Genomic DNA, 18,020 nt, shown 5'->3' on the forward strand with positions numbered 1-18,020 from the left:
TCTGAGCTGTGTGTGCTTTTCCATCACTTGTGTCCATCTTCAAGATGTTATAAACTGAAAAGAGCTGGAGTTGCTTGTTTGAGTCAGAAAGCAGCATCTCTTGCCCGGAAAGGCTGAAGGGAAAGAAGTTCTGGTTCTAAAGCGTGGGAAGTGGCCTCTCGCCCTGTCGACCCTTGTACACACTCAGTGTCCTCACTTGGCACCATGGCCGTCCAAGCACTGGGCTCTGGGGGAGGCAGGCCCATGAGGAGAGATTATGGGATGGTGCCTCTTCCCTGAATTAGTGGCATCCTGCCACCCACCTCATCACACTGATTTACAAGGTCTTTAGTGTGAGGCAATCTGGTGCAATAGTGACAGGATTTTCCGGGAAGGAGAAGGGGCTGTTTTGGTCTGTTCCATTCATCAGGTTGCATTTCTAAAAGCACTTGGGCTTGCCTGATCCCAGGAAGCAGTGATTCACAGTTCTGTCAGACGGAGAGACCTGGCTGGCATTTTTGTTGAATTGAACGTAAGCTTCTGTCTGCCTGTGGGCTCTCATCAGAATATGTCTGAGAGACCCTGTTCCCTCCCTGGCCTCAGTTGACCCAGAGCCATGCCATCCTTTGACCTGCTAGACTGGGGGAGTAGGCTAGCAACTAAGGAAAGGAAAATAGTAAAGACTTCGAGACTTAACTGCCTCAAGAATTCAGAGAATTCTGTGCGGCTTCCTGACTCTTTTGCATGGACTGTTTGCATGGGGGCACAGGGCTGCAGGGGCAGTGACAGAGTCTTTGATTCCTATTTGGAAATCTCTGGGTTTACTGTAATGATTTTTAAAAATATGAACAGCGGAGTAGTAACACTAACACCATTGCAAGGAACCCAGGGTTAAACATCCCTGAGAGGATTGCTGTTAAAATCAATATGCAAATGCAGTTGTATATTTAGATAGGTGTGGCCCCCTTTGAAGAAAAGCAGATATATGAAAATGGGATTTTAAAAAAACTAGATACAGTGGGAGAAATTATTCCCATTACAAAAGGATTATTTGCTTTACCAAAGGATTCACTGCAGGGTTCCTTCTAAATAGCTCCCTGAAGGCATTTAAAACAGGATCTGATTTACGCAGTTTTTCCAGAATGCTTTTGTGTAAAGAAAGGCACACCTGTGATGGATACAGAAATCATTTTGCAGGGTTTTTTTTGTTTGTTTTTTTTTCCACCCTATCTTACTATCTTTACAGGGAAATTTCTTTCAACATCGAAAATGTGATTACACAGATCTTTTAAACAGCTACTTATGTTTGTACTTCTGAATCTTAATAAGGTTCCAGTCTTTTTTATGCTGATTTTTCAGTCTCCAGGTTGAGGTACTGATGTGTGTTCTTGTATCTGAGATATTCTGGAGCTGAGCGAGGAGAGTGGTCTGGTCCTTCTCTTTAGCTTCATAAGTATTTAACCAATCAAAGCAAATTGCTTTCTTAAGAGAAGGAAGAAGGACCCATAAAAGTTGAAATTGGGTTTAAATTTACATAGGCTTCTTAGTGTAACTAGAAAATAAAAAACACTTTAATATCACATTCTTTTATTAAACATTTTTCCTTTTTGCCAGCTTAGGATCGTTGTTACATAAACGAGAAACTGAGCACAGAAAAGAGATTTCTGCAAGGTCACCTAGTGCCTTTGGCTGAGAGGAGAATTTTCAGCCTACCAGTCTGATTTTTATTCTAGCTTTGAAGGTCTCACCCCTCCCCCCAAATCCTCCACCATAGTATGTGATCTGCCCGTCCATGGGGTGAGGCTCCCCTCCTCCTGCCCTCCTTCAGTGTCATGGCTGGGTAAAAAACACCTCCTGCTACAGAAATCAGGTCTCTCCTCGGAAACTTCTCTCCAGCTTTGACCCCATGGAAGAGAAACGTGGCTTTTCATTATGTCCTGGCCCCAGGAACACCTGACAGGCTGCTGCCCTGTGGACACTTGTGGGTCAATTTTACTTGTTTGATTTAAAGGGCACTGGCTCTATATTGCTTCTCGGCCTTTTGGCTAAGATCAAGTATAGTATCTGTTCTTATCAGTTTAATATCTGATACGTCCTCCATCCGAGGACAATATATTTATTTTAAAGATTTTATTTATTAATTTAACAGAGATAGAGACAGCCAGCGAGAGAGGGAACACAAGCAGGGGAAGTGGGAGAGGAAGAAGCAGGCTCCCAGCGGAGGAGCCTGATGTGGGGCTCGATCCCACAACGCCGGGATCACGCCCTGAGCCGAAGGCAGACGCTCAACGACTGCGCCACCCAGGCGCCCCCCCCCCGGACAATATATTAAATGGATTTTTGGAATTAGGAGACGGAATAGAAGCTTGCTGCCATCCACTGCACTTGTCGACCTGCTATTGCCGTACTTCCAGGAACCGTGCACCCACTCTGGGGGACATTTTAAAAATAAAAAATGAATTTAAAAAGAGCATGGGCTCTGAAGCCAGATTATCTAAACCCAGATCCCAGCTCCACGGTTTCCTAGCTTCTCAGCCTTGAGCACGTTACTTCCTTTTTTTGAGCCTCGGTTTCCTCATCTGTAAGGTACCCATCTTTGAGGGTGTTTGTGAGGATGAAAGGAAAGGAAAGGTACTTCATTTCTAGCACATGGTACCACTACAGTAATGTTAGCTTTCCTTATTTATTTGATCGGACTAGTATACCCTCCTTCTGGATTCAGCTCTTTGCATTAAAATATTTTTAACTCTAACGTTGGATTTTTGGGAGTTCATGGGGACTTTTTATTTTGGGAAGGTAGAGATGGGAGTAATCTACCTTTCTTCTCCCATTTCAGCCTTTTCCTAAAGTAGGATTCTAGAAAAAGAATTACTTTCCTCCCTGTAGCATATTCTTAAACACACTCACACACGCACACAACGACTTGCTTTCCTAAAAACCCTGAGGCCCTGCAATCTGGCTAGAAAAGAAAGAAAACCATTCCAAGATATTTAATTGTACAGGGAGCTTACAGGATTGATTGAGAGCTTAGCTTTTTACAATAGTCCAGTGAATAAGAAATGCTCCTGACAAACGATCAATGATAGGGTAATCACTCTTTATCCCCCTCCTCATTCTTACCTTCTTTCTTTCAGGAGAACAGGGTTCAGAAGTCAAAAATCTTTATAGACGCCGCTTTTAAATTAAGCAGAAAATAGACATTGACATATTTGTTAATCTCCCCTAAATCATTACCAGAGCTGGCTGCTTTGCTGTACAAAGAGAGGGGGGCCCTTGGTGTGCTACACAAGGGTCTAACTAGCTTAAGAGCAGCCTCGTATTTTTAGAAAATAAAATTTAGCAAACCTTTTCTCCCCCCACTTAAAGCACACAAATCCTTGGCTTTCTCGTGTGCATTTTAAAATACACACATCCTCTACTTCTGTCTGTTCCTTGCTTTGACGCTTTTTTGAGGTAGGTCTTGAACTGCAATCAGAGGCATTAAGGAAGGAATCAAACAAGGCAACCTTTGGGGGAATGCTCTGTGATCTTCTAGGCTCAGGAGGGCCAGAGCATTGCAGGTGTTTAGTCTGTTACTCTTCTAGAGCTCTGGAATAGCTTGACTGGCTTGACAAAACCTCTGTTAGTCCAGGAGCCAGCCTTCTGTCCCTCCAACTTTGTAAAGCCAAGACCTTGTTTCCAGAATGCCATACTCCTAAGCCCAGAAGTCGTCACCCTCTGCCCCCGGTGCTGAGCTGTGCTCTAAACTCCTTTCCTAACACAGTGAACTAAACCCTCCAGCTGATCTGCCTTTCTGTGCCCACTGCCAGGATAGCTGCTTGGCCGATGTGGGTGCATTTCGTGTGAAAGAACACAAGCTTTGGAGATAGCCAGACCCAAGTCTAAATCCAGACTTTGTGACGTGAGAGCTTGATGCCATTGGGCACGTAGCTTTACATTTCAGAGCCTCGGTTTTTCTCATTTGTAAAGTAGGTGCCCTGTCTGTAAGGTTGGGTTGTTCTAAGGATTAGAGACGATGTGTGTGAAGCAATTTGGAAAGCGCTCAGTGACATTGACGATTGCAGCTTGGCAGCAGTGTTAACAGCTGACCAGAACTAGGTCTGAATTGTGCATGGTGACTTACGAGCTATGTGCTCCCGAAGGCGCTGAGTGTGGCACCTGGCACACAGTGAGTGCTCGGTAAATGGTGTGCGTTGTAGATGGTACAGGTGTACATATACATGTACGTGTGTGTGTACACACTTATGTAAGCGCAGTGTTGGTGGTTTACCCAGAGGGAGGACGTTCTAAAGGTCTGGAACTTTCTATTCATCCATATCCTTGGTCCTACCATCCCTTGTCCCTGGCAGGGCTGTGATTTTACCTGCTGTTGTTGGTTCTTGATCTCACAGTAACATGAGGAGCTACCCTTAAATCTTAGGCCTGCCCAGCAGGTTTCAGGGACCCTGGGGTTGGAGCATGAGTGGCCCCAGTTCCCGGGGGGGTGGGGGCAGTGGATGCTCAGGGTGCTTAGGACTGTGACTACTTGCCAACCGGTACAGAAGTGTTGTAAGACTGTAGTCCCGCTGTAACCAGTCTCCTGCCTGAGCATCACTGTGCCTGAATGTGGCTCTGGACTTAGAGTCCGGCCTATTTCTTACAACACAAGAGCAAACAACGTGTTCTCCCAAGCGCAGACTTAACGTCTGATTAAGGAGTAAAACGTACAGTCAAGTGGTTCACGGGGGATACCAAGCAGTCGGCCCTTAGTGAGAAGTGTGCGTAATTTCTAAGTCATGGGCAGCCTTAGACCGAAGAGTGGAAGACAAGGAGGGTAGGGGGGCAAGTGAAGTAGAGAGAAAGGCCCAGTGCCTTTCAGGTCCCATGTCGCAGAAGCCATCTACATGAACTTTTAAACACTCCCCAAGAGCATCAAAAGGGCAAGTTCTTGGATCACTGTAATGAACGAGTCTAAAGCCACTGCTTTCTTGTTTGATGGAGAGCTGACTGCCCACTCACAGAGTGAAGTGAACATTTCTGTTTCACCCTGGCAACCAAGGAACCAGGTCTGGGCTCACATAAAAACTTCACTTTGGGTGTTCTGAAACAGTGCAACCAAATCCAGGTAGCACTGTGTTCATAGCTAACGTGAAGGTGGGTGAGCAGAATGTAAAGTAAGTTGGAGGATGGATGTTTAGTGAGTAGTGCTACGGGCCGCACTCTGTATTAGGGACTTGGGATAAAGAAACGATTCAACAGACATGCCTGATTCAGGAGATAATCTATAAACAGATACTTTAAATGTAATGTGGTAAATATGATCAGTGTTTACAAAAATATTAGGACAGGGCCGCCTGGGTGGCTCCATCAGTTCGGTGTCTGCCTTTGGCTCAGGTCACGATCCCGGGGTCCTGGGATGGAGTCCCGCATCAGGCTCCCTACTCAGCGGGGAGTCTGCTTCTCCCTCCCCCCTTCCCCCCTTGCTCGTGCTCTGACTCTTCTCTCAAATAAATAAAATCTTTAAGAAATATATATTAGGACAAAGTTTAAAAAAAAAAATCTTAGGCGTGCCCAGGAAACCATGTCTGATCTACAGAGCAGGAATTATTGGAGACATTGTCTTGGTCTCAGTTACGGAATGGGACTAAGATGGAACTTGAGCTGTTTCAGCCAGAAGCCTGCCATCATCCTTTAGCCTTTCCTGAAATGAACGAGATTCTGCTACTGAAGCACTTCCTTGTCCTCTGCCCCAAGTAAGCAAGAAGAGACAAGATAACATAGTGCCCCAAATCTCTGGGGGCCATGCAGCTGTACCTGAGACTTGGCTTTTGCCCCTGGCTAGTTTTGTGACCTTGGTGAGTTAGATAAATTCTCAGTGCCTCAGTTTGCTCACCTGTAAGGTGGGGATAGTAAGAATACCAGCTTTGAGGTTGTTGTAAGGATTGAGTTAATAGATACAAAGCACTTAGAATAGTGCCCTGTACCCCACAAACATTAACTTTGACTTCTGATTTTAGGCATCAGGGAGCCAGGAAAAGCATTTCTTAGCTTGGCTTACTTTTTAACTTTCCATTTAATATAATTTCACCAAATAGTTACTAGAATAGTACAAAGGACTACTGATGCCTTCTTCTTAGATTTACCTGTTGGTAACATCTTGTCCCATTCGCTTTATTGTTTCTGTTTGCTCACGTACATGTGCTTGCTTGCCCATTCTCTCCAAACACACACACACATACGGTTTCTGCAAACCACCTGACAGTCATTTGTAGACATCATACTCCTTTATCCACAGATATTTAGTGTGTGTTTCTAAGAACACAGACTTTCTCTTATGTAACACAAGACACTTACCTACATCAGGAACTATAACACTGATACAATACTACTATCTGATTCATGATTCATATCAAGTCACTTGATATGAATAATAATATCCTTTACAGACTTTTTGTTGTTGTTGTTGTTGTTGTTCAGATCTGAGATCTAACCCTAGACCTCACACTCCAACCTCTTTTCAGTTACTTAGTCTTTCATCTTCTTGACTTTTTTTTGAAGAATACAGGCCAACCTTTTTTTTTGTTGGTGGGAGTAAGATTTTTTTTAAGTAATCTCCGCACCCAGTGCAGGCCTTGAACTCACAAGAGTCACATGCTCTACCAGCCGAGCCAGTCAGGCACCACAGGCCCCTTTTTTGTAGCATGCTCCTCAGTCTGGGTTTTGTTTCTATTTCCCCATGGCTAAATTCAGATAATGCATTTTTGGCAGGAATATTCCAGAAGTGTTATTTATGATCAGGACATCATATCAGGAGGCATATGTAAGTTTGCCCTCTCTTGGTGATGGTAATTGTGATTACTTGTGTAAGGTTTTGTTTGCTAATAGTAATTTGTTAGGAGATACTTTGAGACAATGTAAATATTCTGTTCCTCCACAAACTCTCACCCACTGGTTTTCGTACCCATTGATAATTGGCAGAATCAATTGCTGTGTTGGTGGTAAAATGGTGATTTTCTAATTCTATCATTCCTTCAACGTCTATTAAATATTCGCTGGAAGGGAGAACTTTCCCTTCCTTCTTCCCCCATTTAATTATTTATATTAGGATGGATGGACTCCCAGGTTATTTCATTCCATAAATATTCTGGTAATTAATATCATTGTCCTATTTTTGATAAATCTGATGCTCAGACTGTCTCAGATCTGGCCAGTGGGAACACGTTCACACTGGCTTCTGTGTCCTTTTAACATGTCTCAATCACTTGAGTGCTTTCTTGCTTTTTATGACAGTGTGTTCCAGGCTCATCTTCTGTTTTTCCTGCCCCAGCCCTGGAATCAGCTATTTCTCCAAGGAGTCTGTGTTCCTCTTACTAGAGAAGGAAAAATGTTTGTTCCCCTGTCTAGGGTGTTACAACTGAGATAGTCTCATCTCAGAAGAAATCAGTTGGCTCTCCTCCCATCGATTCTTTAGGCAGATCCACCCCAGAATGGATGGGCCTTCATCTGATCCCACAGCCCTGCTCTGCCTGGTATGGAAAGAAGGCTGCTGAGTGTTAGGGCCCCAGTGTGATATGCCCTGTGTGAGCGCCCAAGAAGAGATAGCCATCAGCTCTCTTCCTTGTGGTTTTCAAGTAGTGATGGGCTTTAAAAAAAAAAAAACCAAAAAATGGAGGTGGAGGTGGGCATCTAAAAAACCTCGTAAAAATGAAACTGGGTCCTGTGGCTACATCCCTGTTCTATTAACATGTGTTTATCTATAATACTTACGGCTCACTCAGCAGCCCAAGGCTGTTTATGGCATATGATTCATTGTGGCATAAAAAGCAAGGCCTGTTCCCAGATGGACATGCTTGAAATAGACCTTTCTCTTCTGCAGCCCATCACCTGTGGTCATGTATTTATTTGTCAGCTTTGGTGACAAAGCACTTCAGGTTGTCCCCCACACCAGGGGCTGTCACCTATTGCTCCTTCAGCTAGACTTACCACTCTCTACTAGGCAGGCAGCTAAATTTTCAGTATTGATTACAAGTCCTATTCTGGGAGTAATTAGGAAAAAAAGCATAACATAGCAGCACCTCTACTGGGATGCGACTGACTGAAGGTGGGGGAGGGGTGTCCTCCCTGTTACAAAGAATTGTAGATTCCTTACAGGAATCTGTTGAGTGAGGGTACTGTGTGCTTAGAAGCTCAGTGATACAAATAGGATTTGTGGACTGCCATTCTCTTTTCCCCTCTTGCTTCACTTTTAGCCCAAGAACTAGAATGTCTTTATCACTCTGGTCAGGGGTTGGCTCTGGCAGTAGCAGCCCAGGTGTAGACTAGGAAGCTGGCTAATCCCATCTGTTGAGCTGGCATAAGACACACAGATCTCGCTGTAGAGTCTGTTCTGATTTCAGGTTAAGAGCTTTCAAACCTGAGATTAGCAGCCGTGGAGTAACAGCAGCTTGCAACTGTAGGAGTCCTCCGGTGGGAGACTTGTGTGGACATGGGAGAAGGGGCTGCTGGTCTGGGCCTGGAGGCATAGCGACTGCTCCCCTCCCCTGTCACACATGCAGAATAGTCCAGCTGCTCTAATGCTGGTCAGTCAGGCACGGGCATGGTGTCTTGCACGGGGAAGGAGGGGCCTGGCTGTCAGTCAGTGAGACGATGAGAGACACAGGCCCCTGGGCGGTTGTTTGCACCTGCTCAGAGAAAGACCTGGGGAGAGGGACTCCCATGGCTGCTTTTACAGTTGTGACCTCCACAGGGAAAAGAGGACATGTGGGCTCCCCATGGCAAAATAAGGACCAGTCTGGCATCTCACAGAGTTCTGTTACTCAGCAAAGAGGTGGTAAACACAATAGAGAGCCAGGCCACAGAGGGCGGGGCAGTGTTTTTGAGCTTCCTGTGACTATGGCTGCTTCTGTGCAGAGAGATTCCTGGTCACCACACAGTGTGACGGGCAGGTTTATTTAATTGCAGGCACCCCAGAGCTAAGCCCAGCTGAGCGGAAGGAACTGGAGAACAAGTTGAAGGAGCGGGAGGAATTCCTAATTCCCATTTACCATCAGGTAGCCGTGCAGTTTGCTGACTTGCACGACACACCAGGCCGGATGCAGGAGAAGGGTGTTATTAACGTAAGTACAGTGGATGCCACTTCTCCTGACTTGTCAGAGACCCGTGAGCAAGCAAGCGAGTGTATGTCTCGTGCACATAGGCTTACAAGCAGGGAACTGTTAGGGTTGGATTGAAACAGTTTGTGCAGATCAAACTGTTTTCATTTTTTTTGGAGAGACTTTTCCCTTTTTTGTGTATCTGTTATCACCCCAAAACAATTTCTGATATACATGACCATGGACTCCTCAGAAGGCAGGCTCCATTTTACTGGTGGGAAACTGAGTCTCATTTGGCTCCACTGGGGACAGCTTCCCCAGTGGTCCTCAGGCTGTGGATCCAGTGTCAGGGTTCCCATAGCAGCCAGTTCACATTTGATCCGTGTGCAGGTTGTTCGAGCCATTCTCCAAATCAGTTCCATATTGTCTCAGTATCTGGAGGGTCACAGCCTCCTCCCCAGAACATCTCAGCCACGGGTGGGGCTCACATTAACGAGGCCCGCTGCCGTGCGCAGTACTCTGGACAGGGGGCTGTGGCTCCGAGCTGGGGAGACGGCGGCAGGAGCTAGAGTCCCGGCCAGCTGTTATGTCTCTACGGGGCTTGCTAGTGGTCAGGTTTTTGTGCCTGTGGAGTTCCCTGTGGACTGGGCACTGAGCAAGGATTAGGGCTGACGTGACTAAGCTTATTCTTGTCTGTACATAGGATATCCTGGACTGGAAAACATCCCGTACTTTCTTCTACTGGCGGCTGAGGCGTCTCCTGCTGGAGGACCTGGTCAAAAAGAAAATCCACAATGCCAACCCAGAGCTGACCGATGGCCAGATCCAGGCCATGTTACGGCGTTGGTTTGTAGAAGTGGAAGGAACTGTGAAGGTAGGTGGGTGCCCTCAGAAGAGCCTTCGTGTTCTGCTTCTTATCCCCATCCGAGAAGCCTACAGGCCTAAGCCCTGTTTCCTCTCCACACAGTGACATGTCACAGTGGCTTGTTAGAAGAGGTCATAGGACATTTTTTGCTGCTCATTCTGTCATTCAGCAAACCTTTTTGAAGACTTACTATGTACCAGATACTGCATTAGCCCTGGAAAGTGAAAGAGGCAGATGCTTTTCCTGTCGACACAGAGCCCATCATCTCAAGGGGGAGATGGATCGGCCAAGAGGTCATGCACAACAGTGTGGCCGGTACTACACATAGTAAACCCAGGACATCATGGAGCACAGAGAAGGACACCTGAGCCCCTCTGTGGGAAGGAGGAGAGTCGAGGACTTCTAGAAGTGGTGTCTCAGCAGACCTGAAAACAAAGTAGGAATGAACCAGAAGAAAAGGTTGGGATGGGGGTGAGGGGTGGGGGGAAGGTAGGAGGAACGTTCCAGGAACAAGGAATGGCATGTTTCAGGGCCTGATAGCAAGAGTATCATGCATCCAAAGCACTGCAGATATTTCAAGATGGCAAGAGATCCCAAGAGATTGGGGTCGTGCGGGGCCATGGAAGGTGTGTTGAGGGCTTGGACTGCAGTCTGTGGGGAGCCACTGAAGTATTTAAAGCAGCAGAGTGACATACTCTGATTTGTGTTGTAGGAAGGCCACTTGGGAGGCTGGCTGGGGGGGTGGAACTTCAGGGGTCAGGAGCAAGAAGCCTAATCAGAGGTGATGGTTATGTGGGCAGGAAGATGCTGGAGCTTCAACTACAGATCTTCTGATTTCAAATCTGAGCTGGAAGGAAGTGTTCACCCTGTCTGCAGGGAACCAAGAATCCCACATCTTCTTGGGATGATCTCATGGAGAGGACACAGGGCTTGGACCAGTGCCCCCTCTGAGACAGTGTCCCTGGTGCTCTTGCCCCAGGGCTGGGATGGGGCGGGTCTGAGCCCAGGTTGACCAGACACCAGTATTTGCCCCTGGAATTGTGGGCTGCACAAGACAGTCTATGGGAGGATGGGAAGAAAGAGTTGGAACTTTTCTCTATTTACTTTTACTAAGAAAAAGAAATTGACCTTTATTCATAGTTATTATATGAGTTGAAAGTAAATCATACAGGTCATATATCCATTTATCAGAATATTGGTGGTATGTGCTGAAAGTATCTTTTCCTGATAGCTGTTTTGATCGGAACATTTGGTGCCTCCTGGGTTAGTGTACTGAGGGAGGGTGGGCCCTTCAGCCTCTTCCTGCGAAGTGTTGCTTGACGTCTCTGCTGACTGACTGTTCTCAGGGAGGAACTCCCAAGATTTGCCGTCATTGTTAAAGCCAGTGAATCTGGGTGCTTCTAACATTCACCTCTGTGTTAAGCCTACCCATTTCTTTACGACTGAAAAGCTTTTTTAGATAAATATTTCAGATGTGCAGCAGGCGAGCACAGCCTTATGTGACATCTGGTTCAGGTTGAGGTCAGCCTGTGGCATCATAATTGAGTGAGACAATTTTGTCAGTGGCTACTGGCAGCTCCTAGTGGAAGTTGGCATTGAAAGTCACGCAAGTGTAAAGCCAGAGGTTGTTCTCCAGTTAAGAGTGGCCGGCTAGGTAAATGGAGTGTGTGTGTGTGTGGCCAGGAGAGGCCCGCCCGCCTCCCTGCCACATTAGTCAGTAATGGACGTGCACGGCCTCAGTAAGCACAAGGATGAGGAGAAGGAATAGCTTCCCTCCGAGCATGAAGTGAGTGGATAGGCCCTGCGGTTCCTTAGCATCCTGTATCCAGGGGACAGTGCATCCGGAGAAGCCGGTCCTTGCCGTGTCGTCGAGATGGAGAGAACAGTGGGCTGTATGTGCACAGACTCCAGCTGGAAATCGAGTGCAGGAGACAACCCCGGCCCCACAGGGCAGGAGGAGGCCGCCCGAGGCGCTGGGAACCAACCCAGGAACTAAGGCTATTCCCTCCCTCCTGTCTACAAAAAACCACATTCTCTTGAGCTCCGTAGTACAGGAGGACAGCTGAGGAGAGAAAGGGCAGGCGGCGATGCTGCGATGTGGCTTTGAAACCTCCTTCCATATTCTGCAGCCTCAGCAGGACCTAGTTTAGTGTGGGGTGGGTGATAAAATCTGGAGCGCCCTTGAGGGAAGAAAGTGTTGCACAGTTGAAACGCTGTCTCTGCTGCCTCGGAAGGGCTGACACAGAATCGGCTCCGTATTTGGGAATGGCTTGAAACCTTAAAAATGTCATCCCCCCCCCCCACCAATGGTTCTTCAAACGGTGATAGATATTGTGCACTGTGTCTCAGGTGCAAATACCGGCCAAGTCCAGACCTTGGCTTTGCACCGGGAAGTAACCTTCTGATCCTCAGTGCAGTTACTGGCAGGGAAAGGCATTTAGTGATAGGCATCTGTGAGCCATGCTGTGTGGTTTTTTTGTCCCAGAGAATCTGTCTTTTTAATCTTAATCCTAAAGAAAGAGATTTGGGGACAGAAAATTTGAAGACACTGCGATGTTATGTAACTTAGCAGGGCAAGTCTTTTGTTTCCCATAGAGGACTCTGTTCCCAAGAGTCACGGGACTCCATCGGAACCCACTGGGACAGTCCTGTTGTAGGAAATAAATAGTAACGTTTAGGGCTTTGCTGCAGAGAGAGGCAAAGCATCACTGCAGGTCCCTGAAAACAGTACCAAGAACTGGGGTTTAAATTGGGTCATAAGAACACAGTGCATGTCTGTTGTGCGGGTAGGTTCTCGGTTCTTAGATCCACAGTCTGAGTTATGTGGTATTTCAAAGACTGATTTCCCCCCAAGCCCCAGGAATAGAAACCGAGATGAGAACTCTCTGTGGGGCCGTGAGCAGAACGTGGTCTTGGAATCTCACAAACGTTGCACGTCCCAGCCTTGCCGACTTGGATGTGGTGTTTATTTAAACCTTCGTCCCTTCCTGTGTAAAGTAGAGATGACGTTTCTTTCACAGGGTTGAGTGAGTTTTAAATGACACAATAAAGAAGGTATGGAGCACAGTGCCTGGCACTCAGACACTCAAAAGACGCCTGTTTGCTCCTCTTCGCTCAGCTCAGCACACATCAGAGGGTGAACTAAGAGCTACAGGTGTGACTTCATGATTGTGGCAGGAGCCGTGAGCACAGTTGAGTCTCAGTACGTGTCCTTTGACGTGGCTTGCTCTAACTTACCCACAGGCTAGGGTGCCGTAATTCGTTCTTGTGATCCAGGTCATTCACCCCCCACTCACGCTTACTCTGGATTTTCAAACGAGATGGTCGGTCAGTGGAGGCCCTTGGGAGGATGACAGAGGAAAAAGTACCATTGATAGGGTTGTCTGATTATCCCTGTCCCCAGAGCCCGGCCTCATGCTACCCCTGGACAAGTCCCATGCACCGAACTTCTGATTTCGGGCCAGGGAAGGAGGAAGGAAGGCAGAACCTGGGAAACATTTATTTGGCCCTGGATAGGGCTGAGACCAGAGTAGCTCTGAGGAGGCAGGGTCCACAGGCCACCCCAGCCCACATGGCTGTTTGCTGTTTTACTCCAAAGCCTCAGAAAAAAAATCACACTGCTGGAGATATCTCCAGAAAGCTCCCCAGTTGAGTTATCTACAGGGCATGGTAATCAGGACTCACATCCATCAGACTGTGCCCTGGTCACTCTCTGGTCCTCCTGTACACTGAATAAGGAGGACTTAACAGCTATCCAATACTTAGAAAGGAAACTTTCTAAACAGGTCATTTAGATTTTGTGCGATAGACTAATTACTACATACAATTAGTGAGACTGCGTAGTGCCTGAGATTCTTATCCACTGATGCATAGAAGGATAAAGCATCCGCTGAACAGTTATTGTAAGGCCAGTGTGGTGATGTTTAATTATCAATACTTTATTGGTATTAAAATGTTCTGATTGGGATGAGTGTGAGGCAGGCAACTCGTGAGCCCAGGCCTGTCATGAGATTAGCAGCCCAGCATTTCACACTTGCTTTTAAAATCCACACTGGAAAAAATCAGCCACGTTTTCATAATGTTAAGGAGGGAAATGATCAGGGCTTTCTTTCTGGGAATAGGGTTGGCCCGTCCTTCTGGATGGCTGGGATGATGAGCCTTACATCTCGGTTCTCGGAGGGCAGGCAGGGAACTGTAGCCTCCTTAACTCCGTGGAAGGGAGCCTTGCAGTACCCTACACCCTCCCAGGCCTGTTAAGAAAACCCTCTGGCACTGTGGGTGCTGACGTTTGTTTGTTCCTGCTGCAAACGCTATTGACTGGGGTTTGGGACCCCGTCGCCTTGGCATACGCTGCCATGATGGACACTTGACTGAGGTTTGGCTTGGTGGCGGTTGTCCAGTTGTCGTATTTAGAGTGAACAGCAAATCTTTCATACGTGGGGCCCATGTTTTCAAAGAGGAGACTTTAGAGCAACAGCTCCCAAAACTTGGAATGTGTTGCCCTTAATCCTGTCTAGGAACTTTTGAAATGTTTAATTTAAACACCTGGCATATTCTGTGGCTGCAGGAGGGGAAGGCAGAGGAGTTTTCTCTAGAGGGTAGCTGGCTTTCCAGCGTAGTGTCTGAGCATCGTTAGAAGCAGGCGTCTCGTTAGCTAATACATTACACCAATCAAGGAGAGTTATCTTAAGCCACAATTAATCTGCTCCCTGGCATATGTTGATAGGAAAGCATCATGCTGTTTCTTAATTAAAAGCAAACGGATTAAAAATGATTAATAAGAGTATTAAATATTCTCCTAAACTACAGGCTTTGGGATTCTTGGGTAAATCTGGTTTTGTTTTGTTTTGTTTTTTCCATTCTGAAACCCAAGAAGCATTTACTGTTTTATTTTTTCCAACCCCCAAAATCTGCATAAGTAAGGGCATGTGCCTAAATCCTCAAGCCATGGAGAAGTCTAAATTACCAATGATAGAGATGGAAATATCTGAGTTCGGCGGCAATGGGTAAGAGTCCCAGTGTATCCAGTCCATATGTGGGGCGCACGGTGCCTGGGATACCGGAGAGAAGACCACTGCAGTGTGGGGAAGACATTACCACCCACCCCCTTTATCAGCAGAGATTGACATAGCACCTCCTTTCCTTCCGAACAAGACACTTCCCTGCCCTTTGCCTCAGAGATGGCAGCAGAAGTCCTGACCGAGGCTCGGGCTGTCACTGGCTTGGCCATCCCACCCTCGCCAGGAGAGCTGATCTTTGTATCCGCTGTCCCAAACAGAGGGCACGTTGGGGGCCAGAAAAAGAACTGCATTAAAGAACGAGGAAGGGCACACTGCTGACCCTTAATCCTGGGTTCCTTAATCCTTCCACTGTGAAGGGCTCCTTAAGAATTTTTAGAAATGTGGAAGCCAATCACGTGATGTAATAAATAAGCGGTCACAGCTAACTCACCGGCTAAGTGAGAGATGTGGAAGTGAGAGTCTGTGAGAAACCATTCTTTTTGAAGGCATGAAGTAGAAAGTTAGAAAACCGCACGGCGCTCTGTTTCTGACTGCATGCTGCCCTCGAGGGGGGTGAAGACGACATTCCCTCTGTGCCTCGCAGCTCCTGAAGTGACAGCCATGGCTCTGGCGCCTTGCTTGTATACAGGTTTCCTGAGCCACGTCTCAAGCCTCAAAGCCTCTGAGAGTCCCTAATGCACCCACCTATTAAATTACAGCACCAAACTCATTGTCATTCTGACTTTGACTTCGTTAGTGATAACAGAGAAGGATAGCGCACCTTTAAATGACGAGCTTTGTGTTTAATTACCCAAACAAAATGACATAAATATGAATGAGCCCTAATGGTGGTACTTGGTTTTCCAGAAACCATTAACAAAACGATTCCTAAATGATTTGTAAAGAAAATGAGAGGAGAAGAGAGCAAGGAGAAGGCTATTAGGTTTCTAACACACTCCTGAATTATTATGTAGTCAACTACCTAGGAAATACTCAGCTAAATGATCTCGAAAAAAAGGAGGCACAAGGTGGTTTGTTGAGATTTTCAGGGTTACAGACGCCTTACCCCTTTGGAATATTCTCACAGACAGTAAAATGGGGGGTAGGTTTCTGACCTAGTGGCTCTCCCCTAGCAGCAAGGCTTCCCCAACCAGGCAAGTCCTCTGCCAGCCTGGCAGGGGCTAGAGACTTACATTTTAAGAATTGTGGATCACCTCCTCAGAAAAGACAACGTTTCATTTGAATTTTTTTTTACAGATATTTAGAGTGCACACGCAAGCAGGGGGTGGGGGGGAGGGAGAGAGAGAATCTCAAGCGGGCTCTGCACTGAGCATGGAGCTGGACACCAGGCTTGATCTCACAACCCCGAGATCATGACCTGAGCAGAAATCAAGAGTCAGATGCTCAACGGACTGAACCACCCGGGTGCCCCTTAGGTTTTTTTTAAACCCACGTTGACTTGTATTTTTTAGGTAAACTCTACACCCACATGGGTCTCAAACTCACAACCACGAGATCAAGAGTCACATGCTCCACTGTCTGAGCCAGGCAGGCGCCTCTCAATCAGCACTGCACTAAACAATTTGGGCTTTTAACTGTTTCTCTCAAGTCCATCAGCTGATTACAGTCTGTCAGCCTTTGTGGAATAGGTAGAGTGATAGGACCGAAGTCAGAGTATGAGCATGGATGCCTCCAGGAGCCCAAGTGGATGCTTCAAGAGGCGTCTTGTACCAAAAGAAGAAAAGAGAATGAGGACACTCCTGTCCTGAGGCCTCTTTCCACTACAATGCCAGCAATCTTCGAGAATCGTGAACAATCAGGGTGTCCAGCCTGGCTTAGCCCCTGGTGTTTGACCAAGAGTTGTCTGTTTGCAGGCCTACATTTGGGACAATAACAAGGATCTGGTGGAGTGGCTGGAGAAGCAACTGACCGAGGAAGATGGCGTTCGCTCAGTAATCGAGGAAAACATCAAGTATATCAGCAGAGACTACGTCCTCAAGCAGATCCGCAGGTGAGACCCACAGCGGGGGATTTCTGTAGGAAAAGCTGGGCTCACTTCCTGGGAAGGAGCAAAGATTTAAGATCAGATCGCGAGAAGATGCCTTACGATCTTTGTGGGGTTTTTTTCTGTTTGAGACTGCTGTAGTTGACCCTCTGATAAAAATAGAGCCCAGAAACACAATTGTTTCTCCGCTCCTGGTCCCTCGTACACTTAGGGATCTCTGCAAGACGAAGGCCTAGTTCACTGGGCCCAACTAGTAGCTCCAAGTGATCCTCAGACTGGACGAACGATTCTGTGCAAAAAGCACGGCCTGGCAGCTCCTCCCCTCCTGCAGCCAAGAGTTTTCAGTGTTCTCTGTTGAATGGGTGGTGGAGGCGGCTGGGGACATTTGTAAATGTCAGTTCGGGAGACAGATCCGTACTCAGGTGGACCCATTATTTACAGTTTACCCCCTTTGCTTTATCACTTGTGAGTGCGCTTGCTTTCCCATAGATACATCCTCCCATAAACCTACCAAGGATAAGTGACATAGATCACGGCCCTTTACCCCAGATATTAAAGTGTGTGTTTGCTCTTACATAACCACAGTAGGAGCAATTTTAGTAAATTTAACATTGATAGGGGTTTTTTTTGAGAGGGAAGAGGAGAGAGAGAATACCAAGCAGGCTCCACACTCTGTGCTGAGTGCAATGCGGGGCTTGATCTTATGACCTGAGCCAAAGTCAAGAGTCGGACACTTAACCGACTGAGCTACGCAGGAGCCCCAACACTGATGGAAGCTTTTATCTAATCCACCGTTTGTAGAACATTGCTCGTTTTGCTGTTGTCTGATGTTTTCTCATGATTAATATTACACTGGAATATTACATCCCTGAAGTGGCCTTTACGGGGGTACTACATCTGGAGACATGATGTCATCTGTCCCTCCTAGTGTTAGAATCACCTGGTCAAGATGTTACTTACTGATTTCCCCCATTGCACCCAATAAGCAGTCAGTCTGTGGGGAGACACTGGAAGGCCGTCGCAGATATCCTGTTCCTCAGCAGGATTTCCACCTAGATCTAGCATCTGTGGAGGCCTCTGATCTGATTCAGTCTTTACGG

At 46.8% G+C, this 18,020-nt stretch overlaps 1 protein-coding gene and 1 pseudogene across 7 annotated transcripts in view; both read left to right on the plus strand.

Moving 5' to 3' along the window:
- The window catches only part of ACACA (acetyl-CoA carboxylase alpha), a 277,490-nt gene that overhangs the window by 256,237 nt on the left and 3,233 nt on the right, over positions 1-18,020 (plus strand). For all 7 annotated transcript variants that reach the window (XM_019805579.2, XM_019805581.2, XM_019805580.2 and 4 more), the window contains 3 exons: positions 8,920-9,074; positions 9,754-9,924; positions 16,790-16,926. In XM_019805579.2, the coding sequence (XP_019661138.1) occupies positions 8,920-9,074; positions 9,754-9,924; positions 16,790-16,926 (463 nt within the window). The remainder of the gene's footprint in view (positions 1-8,919; positions 9,075-9,753; positions 9,925-16,789; positions 16,927-18,020) is intronic.
- LOC117795822 lies at positions 2,005-2,113 on the plus strand (annotated as a pseudogene).

Source organism: Ailuropoda melanoleuca, chromosome 13 (assembly GCF_002007445.2).
Source record: "Ailuropoda melanoleuca isolate Jingjing chromosome 13, ASM200744v2, whole genome shotgun sequence".
NCBI lineage: Eukaryota > Metazoa > Chordata > Mammalia > Carnivora > Ursidae > Ailuropoda > Ailuropoda melanoleuca.